General features: G+C 54.5%; 1 protein-coding gene across 3 annotated transcripts in view; it reads right to left on the bottom strand.

The window, feature by feature from the left end:
* Positions 1-538: 538 nt before the first annotated feature.
* The window catches only part of Unk (unk zinc finger), a 28644-nt gene continuing 14242 nt past the window's right edge, over positions 539-14940 (bottom strand). The window contains exons 2-16 of one of the 3 annotated variants that reach the window (XM_042665458.1): positions 14445-14654; positions 13426-13602; positions 13166-13296; positions 12539-12674; positions 11860-11977; positions 10806-10890; positions 8162-8304; positions 7626-7826; positions 7147-7212; positions 6522-6696; positions 4866-4967; positions 4545-4733; positions 2205-2386; positions 1406-1663; positions 539-807 (exon numbers count right to left, since the gene is read on the bottom strand). In XM_042665458.1, the coding sequence (XP_042521392.1) occupies positions 652-807; positions 1406-1663; positions 2205-2386; positions 4545-4733; positions 4866-4967; positions 6522-6696; positions 7147-7212; positions 7626-7826; positions 8162-8304; positions 10806-10890; positions 11860-11977; positions 12539-12674; positions 13166-13296; positions 13426-13602; positions 14445-14654 (2329 nt within the window). In that variant the 3' untranslated portion in view covers positions 539-651. The remainder of the gene's footprint in view (positions 808-1405; positions 1664-2204; positions 2387-4544; positions 4734-4865; positions 4968-6521; positions 6697-7146; positions 7213-7625; positions 7827-8161; positions 8305-10805; positions 10891-11859; positions 11978-12538; positions 12675-13165; positions 13297-13425; positions 13603-14444; positions 14655-14940) is intronic. The other 2 variants (XM_042665456.1, XM_042665457.1) reach the window with 2 other exon arrangements.

Genomic DNA, 14940 nt, shown 5'->3' with positions numbered 1-14940 from the left:
GTAGATGGAGGAGCTAAGCTCGCTTAGCCCCCAGCACGCCCTCAGGCCTCCCTGAGGCCCTCACAGTTAGAACTGGGGGACCTGAGGCCTCTGCGTCTTGCCGCCAGCCCTGGTGCGGGGAGGCAGGGCAGGCAGAAGGTTCCCAAAGGCGTCTTCCTTCCCCTCCCCTCCAGCTTCCCACAGCTTCCCACCCCATCCCACACAGGCCCCAGGCAGGAAGAAGTTAAAAATAGTTAGTTCCTACATTAGAAAAAGAGACAAACAGATTCTCTGCCAAAAGGTCAGTGGGAAAAGAAGGACTTTGTCTCTGAGCGGGAAGGGTGAGGAGTAGGCAGGGGAGGACTGCAAAATAGTCTTTTCTTCTTTAAAAAGTGCTTGGTAAGTCTGTTTTAAAGTGTGTGTCTATATCTATGTACAGATATACACACAGACACTGTGCACACGCTGGCCACCACACACACCTGCTCACATACATAAATGTATACATATAATCATATACACATACATACATACATACATATCTATATATATATCTATCCATCCATCCATATATATATACATATAGATGTATATATATATATATATATATATATATACTTTAAAAAGTCCTAGGTGAGAAGGTCTGGGCCCGGCTGGGCCAGGCCTGAAGGGTCACGACTGAAGGGTGTGGGCCCGGCTGGGTTGGCAGACTGGACACTCACTGCCCTCGGCACAGAGCTCGCACAGCACCGCGTGTTGGCATGGCAGCACTGCCCGGGTCTGCTCCTGACACTTAAGGCATTTCACCGACTGCATGTGGAACACAGCCTGCAAGGAAAGCGACAGCGTGGTCCTGAGAATGGTCTTTGCCACCAGCCTGACCCCAAGATAAGCAAGAAAACCCCCTCAATTCTCACTTTAGCTGCTTTAGAGGAGGAAATGGAGGCACAGATAGCTTAAAAGTATGCTCACAGCACCCTGCTGGCAACCAGGAACAGGGTTCGGGTCCAGGGGCAAGACAGCATGCCACACCCAGCTGGCACTGACTGGGTGGGGGTGCCAGCTGGGCTGCAGCACCCCACCCTCAGGGCTCAGGCCAGCCCAAAGGTAGATGCCTTCGTGCATGTGAGCACATTCACCCAGGCCTCCATGTGAGAAACACGAAGCCAGGGGCGATGTAGGCTGAAGGGACCATGAAGGCAAAGAATGCTGTTTCTCAGGGGCATACCACCCCTGGGGGCGCAGCAGGGCGCCTGGGAAGGGAGGCGGTGCTGGCGGCCTGTACTGTGTGCAGTGCCGCTGGTAGACTAGACTAGCACGGTGGGCACTGGCTCCATGCTGGGCACAGGTTCTCAAGGGGCCGTGCACTGGCTGAGGCCAGGGTGCCCCTGTTCTCCCCCCCACCAGCCCCCCACTCGGGGCTGACCTTGTCCACTTGTTCCAGGTGGGCCCGAAGCTGCTTCTGGAGGGAGTGGAGGGTGGAAAGCGAGAGGGCCTCCAGGTCGGGGAAGGCAGGCAGGGCCGGGGGGGTGGGAGCCGAGTGCAGCCGCTCCAGCTCCTCTTGGAGCTTCTTCACCTGCACCTCCAGCGCATCCCGCTGCTCCCGGGCCAGCTCACACTCGGCGCCGGCCGCGCTGGCCCGCTCACTGGCCTCTTCCGCCTCCTTCTTCCAGGCATCACAAGCCTGTGGGCCCAACACGCAGCGCCTCATCACGGTGGCCCCCTGCCCCTGCCCCCCGGCCCCCCCAGAGAGCATCTCCGGGAGCCTGTGTGGGCCACTCTGGCTGCGAGGCCTGCTGGGAAGCTAGGCCTGCTGTCTGGGGAGGGGGCAGGGAGGAGGCTGATGCTGCCTGCAGAGGAGAGAGGTTTCGGGACCTGTAGGAGACTCCCTCTGCGGGCAGGGAAGGAGGCAGCGCCTAGCATGGCAAGAGCCAGTGCGGGGCTCATGCCACGGCCAGCTGGGCTGTAGTTGGACCAAGGTCCATCTCTGACCTAGTGCCCTGGGGTTCTGGAGGGTCCAGGCTTCCAGGGAGAAGCAGGAGGTCCTGTGGCTTCTGAAGGGGTCCAGGTCTGCGGAGTCCTGACTGGCAAGGTCAGTCCCCCATGGTGGGAAAGGGCATGCTAAAGGTTCTGCTCTGTTCTCCAGGCCCCTGCGTGTCTCCACCCATGCCCACTCTGTGGGGTGGACTAGGGCTGGGCTGGCAGGTGGGCGGGGGGCCCAGTACCTGCTTAGCCTGCTTCCAGGACTCCTCCCACTGCTTGATGGTGCCGTTGGCTTCCTCTAGCTCTTGCCGAAGCCGGGCCAGCTCAGCAGCCCCTGGCCCTGATAGGAAGGCAGGAGAAGTGCCTGGGGAGAAGCTTCCAGAGGCAAAATGCTCCCAGATGCTGCTGTTCATCCCGTTCAGACCTGCCCCGGGGAGGGGAGGAACGTCAGCTGTAAAGGGTCCTGGCTAGCCCCACCCGGGGGCTTCCAGGGAGGGTCTAGACCCTCGGCCATCGTGCCCCGTATGTCAGACCCCGATTCGCAGCCACAGGAGAGCAGGCTGCCAGGGTGCCTGCGACCGAGCCAGACCTCCACAGCTACGCAGTGGCTGCCACCTGAGTTGTGAATCTCAGACCCTCATTTGTAAAGTGAGGCTCTTGTCACCGGCCTGACAGGGACTCAAGGGCTCAGGATGTACCACCTGGGGGCAAAGATGAAGGTACAGACAGCTTGTGAGTGACCTCACTGTTCAGCTAGAGCTTGGGGATCAATCTTTGCATCCAAGTGTGAGACTGCAGAGGGTCCTGGCCGGCAAGATCAGGAGATGCAAGGCAAAAGCCACCGCCAGTGCCTTCCAGGCGGGGAAGGCCAAACTAGAGGAGCCAGGAGCCTCCTGTTTTATAGACAGTTTGTATGTGCTACCAAGAATCACCCCAAAGCAGAGGAGTATAGCAAGAGACAGTGAGGGCCTCTGGCTCCAAAGGCAGGCCTGCTCTTGCTCGTAATTTCAGGTGCCATCTGCTCACCCGCTTCCCTAACCAATGTGTTTCCTGCAATCTGGCTCCAGGGCAGCCGCTGTTTTTATGAAGTTCCCACGCTTGTCTCTGAGCGCCTGCAGCCCACACATACTATTCCAACGACTACTTCCTTGCTCCCTTTCCCACTAATCCAGCCAGGATGTTCCAGAACCAGAATTCAGGCCACCTACCCTCTGAGCAACACAAGTGCAGTGACAGCAGGGGGGTGCTGTCCTGTAGTGCCCATGATCCCAACTGCTCTGTCCTGCAAGGGACCTCCACCTAACCCACAGCCCTGCAGACACTGGCCTGCCTACACTGCCTGCCTGCCTGCCTGCACCACGCCTTCACCACGCAGCTGCTGGTGGTTACTCTCTTGGGAAGAAACTGGCTTTTGGCCAGGCGTCAGTGGCTCATGCCTGTAATCCTAGCTACTCAGGAGGCTGAGATCTGAGGATCACAGTTCAAAGCCAACCTGGGCAGGAAAGTCCATGAAATTCTTATTTCCAAGTAACTGGAAGTGGCGCTGTAGCTCAAGTGGTAGAGCGCTAGCCTTGAGCTGAAGAGCTAAGGGACAGTGCCCAGGCCCAGAGTTCAAGCCCTACAACCAACCAACCACCCACCCACCCACCCACACATACACACACAAGAAAGAAGAAAGAAGAAAAAAGGAGGAGAAGGAGGAGAAAGGGAAGGGGAAGGGGAAGAAGAAGAGGAAAAGGAAGAGGAAGAGGAAGGAGAAGAAGTAGCAGCACCAGCTGGCTCTTCAGAGACTCCCCCCAAAAATTCCCCCTCCTCCTGCCGCAAGTTGGAGGACTGCTAGGGAGCAGATCAGCACCTCAGTGGGCACAACGCACTCAGTGGGCACAACGCATGCCAGAGATACAATAACCTCTGACAAACTGGGCAAGTGTTGTGGATCTCCAAGAATGAGAGGCTTTCGGTCCCTACAGCTGCCCGGAGGAGTAGCACCTTGGGGGTTTCTGGATAGCTGCTGTTCACTGAGATGTGCTGGGCTGCCCTGTCTGAAGAGACACACCCCTGGTGGCAGAGCCTTGGGCGCCATGCTTTGCTTCTAACCACAAAATCTGGAGAGTCCAGTCCCCTCTGTTCTGAGGGGCTGCACTAGAGCTGGATCTCCGCATGCCTGGCCTACTGGCTGGCCCTGCTCTAGGTCTCTGGGACCCCGTGCGTGGGACCAGCCTCCTGAAGCTCTACATGCCTGGGAAAGTTGTTTTGCGGGGGAATCACCAGACCTAAGGACTGGCGAGTGCTGGACAGGCACTCTACCAGTGAGCTGAGCCCTTATTTGTATTGTGCTGTACTGTATCAGGCCTGGGCCCTGTGCTCCTTGCACTGGCCTGTTCCTTCCCCAGAGCATCTCATCTCCACCTCACAAACACTGCACACATTCCACAGCACAGGAAGCAAAGATTAAAAACCCAGTCACTTATTCTGCTCACAAGGCAAGGCTGGCGGACACTCCCAGCTCAAAGTGCCATGGACAGAGTGGCCAAAGGCATTTCCTAAAAGGCACCAGATTCTCCTCCTAGTTCCCCTCTTACCTAAAGATCCATGTGATGCTGAGGTCCCCAAAAATGTGTTTTCTGACTGACTGAGGTGGCCCTGGGGCTGCTGCAGGAAATGTGAGGCGAGGCTGACGGGCGGGGACGGGGAGGTGGAATGGAAGGAGGCCGAGCTGCCCAAGGAGCCAGGGATGTTCACGGGTGCAGAGCTCTGTAGCAAACTGCCACCTGCGAGAGAGGCCCCAGAGGGCAGGCTGGTTAAGGGTAGGGTAAGCCACACAGGCCACATGGAGCAAGGGACCCGTGCCAGTGGGCCCGGAAGCACCCTGCAGGCCACCCTGCCCAGCCATCGCCCAGTACCGATGGTGACGCTGCCAGGGTGGGGCACTGTGCTGTTATCGAAAGTCTTCTCTAGGGCAGCCACCCCAAACTCGTTCAGGTCCAGGTCATCCAGGGCAGACTCTAGAGACAGAGATTGAGATGTGGGCCTCCCCAGTGCCATGCCCCAGGCTTCCTGATCACCTCACCCCCTGCCCCTACCTCTGCCCACATTCATCCTGAAAGCATGTGCTATGTGCATCTCAAGCATCTCTTCTCTAAAGCCCCCAGGAGGTACCCCCAGGAGGAATCAAAACATAGCCTAAAGCTGGGCGCCGATGGCTCACACTCATAATCCCAGCTACTCAGGAGGTTGAGATCTGAGGATTCCAGCCTGAAGCCAGCTCAGGCAGGAGAATCTATGAGACTCATTTTTTTTTTTTTTTTGGTCGGCCGTGGGGCTTGAACTCTGGGCCTGAGCACTGTCCCTCAGCTCTTCAGTTCAAGGCGAGTGCTCTACCACTTGAGCTACAGCGCCACTTCCGGTTTTCTGGTGGTTTATTGGAGATAGGAGTCTCACGGTCTCTCTTGCCCGGGCTGGCTTTGAACCGCGATCCTCAGATCTCAGCCTCCTGAGTAGCTAGGATTACAGGCGTGAGCCACCAGCGCCCGGCATTGAGACTCATTTTTTTTATTCTGGTCATGGGGCCTGAACTCTGGGCCTGGCACTGTCCCTCAGCTCTTCAGCTCAAGGCTAGTTCTCTACCACTTGAACCACAGTGCCACTTCTGGCTTTTTCTGCTTATGTGGTGCTGAGAAATTGAACCCAGGGCCTCATGTGTGTGAGGCAAGCACTCTACCACTGAGCCACCTTCCTAGCCCTCTATGAGACTTTTATCTCCAGCTAACCACCAGAAAACTGGCAGTGGAGCTGTGGCTCAAAGTAGTAGAGTGCTAACCTTGAGCAAACAAAGCTCAGAGGCCCTGAGTTCAAGCCTCAGGACCATCATAAAAATAAATAAATGAAGCTGGATGCTGGTGGCTCACGCCTGTAATCCTAGCTACTCAGGAGACTGAGATATGAGGATCCTGGGTCAAAGCCAGACCAGGCAGGGGCAAGAAACTCCATGAGACTCTTATCTCCAATAAGCCACTCAGAAAAAACAGAAAAAACAGAAGTGGCGCTGTGGCTCAAGTAGTAGAGCACTAGCTTTGAGCTGAAGAGCTGAGGGACAGTGCCCAGGCCCAGAGTTCAAGCTCCAAGACCAACAACAACACCAAAAAAAAAAAAAAAAAGCCCAGGGACAGTGCCCAAGCCCTGAGTTCAAGTTCCAGGACTGGTGAAAACAAAAACCACCACCACTTTTTCATTTCAGACTGGTGCTCCAACACTTGAGACACATGTTCCACTTCTGACTTTTGGTGATTAACTGGAAGTAGTCTCATGGACTTCCCAGCCCAAGCTGGCTTCAAGCCGTGATCCTCAGATCTTGGCCTCCTAAGTAGCTATGATTATAGGCGTGAGCCATTGGCGCCTGGGGTGGCCCTATATTTTGAACTCATTTTCCCATTAGTTCCGGGGCTCTGGAGTGCCCGTCCTGACTCCCCCAAGCCAAAATGTTTAAGGTGTCTGGTCAAAAACCTTGTCTCTGACTCCAGGCCTGGTCCCAAGCTTGCAAACAGACCTGGCCAAATTACCTATGACCGACTCTACCGTGTCGCTGGTGGGGTAGAAAGGCAGAGCATTTGCATTCATGCCAGGGGCACTGCTGGTGCCTGCAGGGCTGGGGGGAGTGGCTGCCAGGCTGGAGGTGATACTGGAAGAGATGCTTGAGGTCAGAGGGCTGCCCACAGGAAGGATGCCCAACACGTCCTGCAACGAGAGTGAGGGGAGGCAATGGGGATGCCTGTCTGCAAAGACCATGGCGGAGGGTGGCACAGGCCTGGGAAGGCTAAGGGAAGAGGCGCCTTCCAGGTCTTGGCTGGCGACCCTGGGCCCAGGTAGGCGGCACCCCCATACCTTACTGAGGGGCTGGGGGGGTGGTGAGATGTTCTGGACACTCACCCTGCAGCCGTGCAGCAGAGGAAGAATGAGCATGGGGACTGGAACAGTGAGAGGCTCCTTAATCAGTCCTGACTGACAGGTGAGCGGGTCTGATGGGAGGGGCTCCAGGGTCTCTGGATTTGTGGCTAGGCTGGCCTGAGTCCTGCTCTAGCTTATGGAGAACGTGGTGTCCCACGAGCTAGGTGTACCAGAGCTTGGGCTCTGAGCGAGCCCTATCCATTGGTGCAGAAGGACTTTGGAAGGGGTTGAGAACTCTACCTGTTTGGGTTGAAGCAGAGGCTGTTCTTGACTCCTGGGTTCTAGTGAGTGGGGTTTTAGTTTAGCCTGGGAAAGAAAAGTCAGGGAGCAGGAGGTGAATATGGCCCTGGGAAGCAGAGCACAGTTCACCTGACCCTTCACCCTCCTACCCTAAGTAGGAGGCTGCTCCTCTCTCTCAACTAGTCTAGAAGGTTGTTTGTTTTCAGGCGTCTGGGAACTCCTGCTGCTGCCCCAGACCCCAGTAGCCCCCTGGGGCAGTCCAGGGTGTACCCTGCTCTTCTACTGCCTGCTTCTGAGATGCTGCACAGCCTCATGAGCCCTACTGTCCTCAGCTGAGAAAGGGAGTGGCAGTATTCACTGCTCGGCCTCAGCTCCCAGTGTCCTCCCCACAGCTAGCGCACACTCTCCTCTAAGTGGCTCATCCGAAGCAGGGAAAAGGTCACACTCTCTGGGTAATTGTTCTCTGCTGCACCCCTTACCTGGCACTTGAAATTCTTCAGGTACTCGGCTCCCACCTGATCTTCCCTCTCAAACCCAGGAGCTTTCTTATAGCTGCCAGGGGCGAGGCTGGATTCCCCTGGGAAGACAAGGCCTTCTAGATTTGGGGCTTTCCTGCCAGAGCCTGGTGGAGAGCCACAGAGGTGGGACGGGCTGCCCAGGCCGCTGTTCCTACAGAGGAGCTGCAGAAGAAGACGTGCACCAGTTGGCTTGACACGGGCAAGGGCATGACCTCTTTCCCACCTACAAGTTGCTGGGACTCAGTGAGGGGCTGCTGCTAACCAGCAAGGAGCATACAAGGGTCCCGACCCAGTGAAGAGTGGCACAAGGCCTTGTCCTTGGTCCCTTGCTGATTACCACAGGCTCTGAAGCAGCACACCTACTTTGATAGAGACTCAAGGCACATAAGCAGATCCCCCTTAATGCTAGTGCAAATACTAGGGTTTCCTCCCCAGGCAAAGGCTGAGTGGTCCTGGGCAGGCGCGGTGTCCACCCATGTCCCAGGACAGGAACGTACGGTGCTGAGGTCGGGAGCGTGTGGGCTGGAGGGGCTCACAGGCACCGAGTCTCCGGCAGCAGATGGCATGTACAAGACAGGACCTGGCTGGGTGGGGCTGGATATAGCTGAGGAAGGCTGTAGATCATCACTTAGGGGTGGTTCTGCGAGAAGGGGACAGGAATCAGTAGGTTTCCAAGCCATCTGGGTCCCTCAAAAAATGTTCTTGTGTATCTTCCAAAGGAGATCATACATCCCCCTACACCTAATGACCATCATTCCAGTGGTTTTTAGTTCTTTTTTTGGTCAATCACAGGGCTTGAACTCAGGGCTCAAGGGCTGTCCCAGAGCTTTTACTCTGAAAGCTAGTACTCTACCAGTTTGAGCCACAGCACTACTTCTGCTTTTGTGGTAATTAACTTGAGATGAGATTGTCTCAGACCTTCCTGCCTAGGCTGGCTTTGAACCAGGATCCTCAGATCTCAGCCTCCTGAGTAGCTAGGATTATAGGTTTGAGCCACTGGTACCTGGCTTGGTTCTTTTTTTTTTTTGGTCAGTCATGGGGCTTGAACTCTGGGCTTGGGTGCTATCCCTGCGCTCTTCAGCTCAAGGCAAGCGCTCAACCACTTAAGCCACAGAGCCACTTCCAGTTTTCTAGTGGTTTATTGGAGATAAGAGTCTCATGGACTTTTCTTCCCAGGCTGGCTTTGAACCGTGATCCTCAGATCTCAGCCTCCTGAGTAGCTAGGATTATAGGCATGAGCCACTGGCGCCCAGCTTTCTTATTTCTATTGATGTTGTATCCTCCTCTTGCTACATGTCAGGTGTGGTGCCTGTTACTTTTTTGTTGTTGTTGTTGTTGTTGTCAGTTGTGGGGCTTGAACTCTGGGCTTGGGTGCTGTCTCTGTGCTCTTCAGCTCAAGGCAAGCATTTTAACGCTTGAGCCACAGCACCACTTCCGATTTTCTAGTGTTTATTGGAGATAAGAGTCTCACAGACTTTCCTGCCCAGGCTGGCTTTGAAATAGGATCCTCAGATCTCAGCCTCCTAAGTAGCTAGGATTACAGGCGTGAGCCACTGGTGCTAGGCTTGGTGCCAGTTACTTTGTATTCAACTGTCAACCTCAGGCTGGGCAGCGAGGCCCTGAATTCAAGCACCAGTACCATCACCCAAAACAAAACAACAAATAAAACGTGTCAATCTCCACAGTGACCAAATATAATACAGCCAATATCACTGTCTCCCTTTTTATACAAAAAGAAACTCAAGTCTCCTAAGTCGCCAAAAATCTAGAATACAGAAGAGGTAGGATTTGAACCCACAATGTGACTCCCTAGCTTGAACTAGTGATCATTCTCTGTTGTCTTAATTGGGTGGTCCCAGTGCCCATGCTGGGTATTAGCTCTGTGCCCCTCATGATTCTCCTTCCCAGGGTCACCTGTTATTCTTCACTTCAATCGGAGCAGTGATCTGTGGTGGAAGGAAACTGGGGTCAACCCCAGCAGCCACTGCACTGCAGGGGCGTCTGGAGGGTAACACTGAGCATCTAGACCTGCGCTGTTCCCGCACAGAAGCCACAGACACGCATAACCACTGAGCACTCTGAACAGGCTTATTTGAGCCAAAATGGGATATAGGTATTAAAATATATATATCAGATCAACAAGACTGTACATTCACAAAAAAGCAAAGTGTTTTCATAAATTTTATATTGATTACTTCTGAAATGGGACCATTTTATATTGAGCTAACTAGTCCAATCTGAAGATTGTGGGTTGTTGCCACCTTCCCAGCCTGAAGATTGTGGTTCAAAGCCAGCCCAGACAAGAAAGTCCATGAGACTCTTATCTCCAGGCATCACCAAAAAAGCAGGAAGTGGAGCTATGGCTCAAATGGTAGAGCACTAGCCTTGAGAAAAAAAGCTCAAGATTAACATCTAGGCCCTATTCAAGCCCAAATCATCACACACCAAAAAAAAGTTGTTAAAATTAATCTATTTCTAACTGGGTGCCGGTGGCTCACACCTGTAATCCTAGCTACTCAGGAGGCTGAGATCTGAGGATTGCAGTTCAAAGCCAGCCTGGCAGGAAAGTCCGTGAAACTCTTATCTCCAATTAATTACCAGAAAAATGGAAGTGGTGCTGTGGTTCAAGTGGTAGAGCGCAAGCCTTGAGCTGAAGAGCTTAGGGAAAGCGCCCAGGCCCAGAGTTCAAGCCCCACAACCTACAAAAAAAATCTATTTCTTTTACTTTTTTTTCCAGCCTATTGCCAAAAACTTGAAAATGACATATGTAGGAGGGGAATTTAGGCGGGACACGTATTTTGATTGCACAGCTCAGCTGTTAGACCTGAGCAAGGCTCAGTAGGAAAGACCTCTGTGTTCCATTATGGCATCTGTCATGGATGGCATTTGCCATTTTCCCTACAGGAGGCAGGGTGCCACAGCTTAGGACTGTGAGTGCCTGACCAGAGATAGTCTGTGTAATCTCTACTTCATGACACTGGGAGCTCCAGAGCTTTGAAGCCAGTAGTAAAGAAAAAGAAAATGGTACTTCCATTGGGCAAGGCCTGCTGCAGGCCGGAGCCACTCCCCTTCCCGAGCCTCAGTGGGGAGTTAGGGGAGAGGAAGGAGAGGGCCCGGAGCAGGACAACAGGAACAACATACGTTCTACGTGGGCAAAGGCGCAGAAAGGTCCTCTGGGACAGCTGCCTGACTGCTGCATGTCGTTGCACTTGGTGGATTTATAAATCTGGAGGGGCAAAGCAGAGTGGGCTAGTCAGGTTTCCAGAATGACAGGCAGGCTCCCGTTCTTTCAGAGAGAGCAGCCTAGCTTAGTATCCCTCCCCTTCTGCTCTACTACAAGTCCCTCCCTTACAGTTCTTTTCTTCAGACTCAGACCGAGTCTTGCTATGTAGCTCAGGCTGGACTCATACTGCAATCCTCCTTCCGCAACACCCCAAGTATTAGGATTACATGTGCGTACCATGTCCAGCTTCTGCATACTAAATTCCCCAGGCAGCCTACTGCCACTGATGCCCCTTCCTTCTGAGGTCATCAGCTCAACCACCTCTCACAAAAGGATTGGTTCCTTTGGCCAGGGTTATGCTTCCTGGGCATTAAGTGAGCCAAGATCTCCTGCAGCCACAGCCACAGTCCCTGCCAAGTTACCTGCAGCTGGGATCTGAACTGGGTCTAACTTGCTACTCTGCTACCTGTAGCCACATGCGGTTTGACCCTCTCTGTCCTGGCTTCAATGGAATCAAAGGCAGGGACAGTATATGCTGCCCCTAAAAGGCACACTGACATGGCCCAAGTGAGCTGTGGTCCCCTAGGCTCCAACTTCTGACAGAATGTCTAGAAGGAGCTTTTTTATTTCTTAAATCCTATTGTCATTTGATTAATAAACAACCTAAGGAGCAGCCCAAAGCTTAGAATGGCTCTATGCTCGGTGCACACTCAGTGCCACCATGCCATGCCCATGCCTTCCCTGCCATGAGGCTTGAGGAACAAACTGGAAATAGAGGGCTGCAAGGGAAGGGTGGGCTCAGAGCAAAAGAAGCTGTATATGAAAGAATACAGGCTCCTCCAGGTGGTGCCTGCCAATCCTTCTTCCAGGCTGGTGCCAACACTTCCCCCTTACCCTCCTTGCTTCCCAAAGGGATATTCTGAGCTGCACATAGACCCGCCACAGGTGCCGGCCCGGCCTCTTATGACCTACCTCCGGATGGAACTGCTGCTCTGTGCGAGTGTGGCAATACTGGCAGGCATCTCCATTCTCACACTTGCTGGGATCTCCCCACTCATCCCCGTGTTTGACATTAGGACATGGAGATGACCTAGTCCAATGAGAGGGGGGTCAGACAGAGGGAGGGAGGGTGAAATTGGGACCAGTACAGCACCACCTGATTCTCTGCTCAGGGATCTTCTCTGGTTTCCCTGCCTTGCAGGGGCAAGTGAGAAATGGAAAAGACGAGTTGCAGCGTGAGGCTCTTGCTAATGTCTGAAGCTGGGCTGTTCCTCTGGGCTACTATCACTGAGGAGGACACTGCTTTGCTCCCCTCAGCTTGGCATCAAGTCCAGGCCAGCCCAAGACAGTCAGGCCACAGCCCCACCACACTCGCTGCACTGCGGCCTGGCCCTGCTCTGCATAAGCCCTACAGGATCAGAACTAGAGGGTGTCAGAGACTGTCTGATCAGGGTCCTCATTCATGCAAGACTCGGATCAGGCTCCCACCATTCAGCCATCCTTTCTAGTCCCTCCCTTTATACCTGGCTGTGATCTGTAATCCCCGGGGTTCACCTCCCCACCCCCAAGAGCCATGGTGACAGCAGCCTCAGCCATGATCCCTTCCCTGCCACTCCTCCCTCCCACAGCTGGCCTCCTGGGGCCAAAGGACCTGTATTTGTGCTTCCGGGGGCTCCGCCGCCGGTCCTTGCTGTTGTGGTAGTAGGGACAGGCATAGCCCTGGCGGCACAGCCGCGGGGGCTTCTTGCACGGCTCCGTCTTATAGTTGCCCAGCACATAAGCGGTCTCTGCACAGGGGGCCAGAGGGCAGGGGTCAGGGTGCGGAGCTGGAGCACCCCAAGAACCTCAGGAGTAGAGTGGAGGGAAGGCAAGGAGAAGCTACTGGGAAGGGATCCTGGCTACCTAGTCATGGCCACGGGCAGGCTGTGCAGGCCAAAGCCATGGTTAGTTAGAGCCTGGTAAACTGAGCAGGATGCTGTCCTTCATCAGATACTCATAGCTTACAGAGCCAGAGGTCATCCCATGAGTGGAGAACATAAGCATAATTGTGCACATTGGAAGCCTGGAGGGATCTTGGAACACTGTATCTGGGAAGATTCCTACAAGTGCCTTTAGAATGGTGGGTAAGGTGGGGTTGGGTGCCTCCCAGCAGAGGTGGTGGCAGTTGGAGGAGGCGGCGGGTGGTTGTGAGCTAAGTCTTTAGGGCAGCTATGGCAGGGAAGGAAAGAGGGCAGATGTCTGGCTATAGGGGGAGTGGCCACTCATGTTCCTCCTGTACCTTGCCACCGAGGCTCCTCACTGAGGATTTTTTCTATCATGGCGTGGCTCGCAGCTCCAGCTGACTGGCCTTCTATGCTGCCTTCTACTGTGGTCTGGCCATTCTGCAAGGCCTCCATGGCCTGGAGCTCCCTAGAAGGAAAAGACAGACCGGGTAGGGAGGAGGCATGAGACAATGAGAAAGTTTCATCTCTTCTTTGTGGTTAGCAGCAGCAGCAGCCCCAGGCCCCTGCCCCAGAACGCAGCTCAACACCAACCCACCTGATATCATAGACAGGGGAGCGAAGGTCATGGGGTCCGTGAGCAAAAGCACAGTGCAGGCCGTTCTTCGTACAATTGCCTTTAGAGTCCGTTTCGTGAATGCAGATTCCAGTTTTGTAGTAACGAAGGTGGTACCTGCGCTCAGTGTCCCCTGTGGTCCTGTGCAGGAATGGACACCTAGAACACAGCAGTGGAGGACATTCAACCTTGTCTCCTATGGCCTGGGCTCTCCTCCTCCACCCCAGCCATCCCTGCAATCGCTAACGGGCTATCACCATCACCTGTGGTGACAATCCATCATCGAGGAGGAAGGCAGCTAAGTGCCCTCCTGACCCCAAGGTTCCCCTACTGCCTGCACATGCTCAATGGGGACATTCTGAGTGGGATGGACGCTTGTAGAACTCAGGGGTTTTGGAGGGGCAATCGACCCCTTTGAAAATTGGGAACAGCTCCCATTGCCCTGAGTGCTTCCACAGGGCCCAGGGACGGGGTTAGGGGTGGTAAGCAAAACCTCTCTGAGAGGTCTCTCAAGTCGCAGTCACCCTTCTGCAAAGTTGAAACAAACGAGCAGCTGGCCACTGTCTCCTCAGGGACATTCCCAGGCTTGATACAGAGACTACTGGAAAGACATTTAGGGTCAGCAAACAGGAAGTGCTGAAGCCATCTGTCTAAACTTTCACCCTGGTGGAACTGTGTGAGGCGGCAGTCGGTGGCAGGACAGGAAGAGGACCTCTGGATCTGTTGTGGAGGATCAAAGGTCTGAGAGCCACTTTGGCTCAGTGGCCAGTTGTGGTCTCTTGGGTTTAGTGGTGAAAAAGCCCCACTACCTTCTTGCTATATCCTTGTGTAGGGTGTGGGGAGGGAGGGAAGGAAGGGACAGGTTTGAGTCATAGGTGAGCGGGGCTATCGTTAGTCCTCAAAGCAGCCACAGGCTGGCTTCCCAGGACTGGACTGGCCAACTCTAAGGGCACCTGACCCAGGATACCTGGGCCACCGCTGAGGGCAGGTGGGACACTCACTCGTCGCCTTCGGGGCAGAGCCCTGTGGCCTCGTCGTATTTGGTGCAGTAGACGTCAGGACTATAATTGAAGGTGCCGTCCCGGCGACGGATGGACCGGCGGCGGCGCTGGTTCACGAAGTGCCAGTGGAAGCAGGTGTAGGGCCGATGCTGTGTGCATTTGTGTTGGACGAAGAGCGGGCACTGCTCTGTGCGGAACTCCTTCAGGTACCTGCAGAGAGCCCGAGCCGCCGGGCCAGGAGCAGAGAGTGAAATTCCTTGCTGTGTCAGCAACAAGTCAGCCACCGAGTTGCCTAAGGGCTAGTTCCATGAGAGGCCCCGGGCTAATGTTAGACCTTCGCATTCATAGGTCTCAAGCCAATCTAGAAGGCAGGAACTATAGACCGCGAGGGTCTCGAGCAGTCGGTTGTTTGTTTGGGGGCCAGCTGCGGTCTTCAGCAGCTTGGCTGAGGCCTCCCTGAGGTTTCCAAGGCCAAGCTGCTAATCATGGGAAAAGG

This window comes from Dipodomys spectabilis, unplaced genomic scaffold (assembly GCF_019054845.1).
Source record: "Dipodomys spectabilis isolate Male_0828 unplaced genomic scaffold, ASM1905484v1 ptg000329l, whole genome shotgun sequence".
Classification (NCBI taxonomy): Eukaryota; Metazoa; Chordata; class Mammalia; order Rodentia; family Heteromyidae; genus Dipodomys; species Dipodomys spectabilis.
The sequence above is the reverse complement of the archived record's forward strand: the minus strand, read 5'-3'. Positions and strand labels throughout refer to the sequence as shown.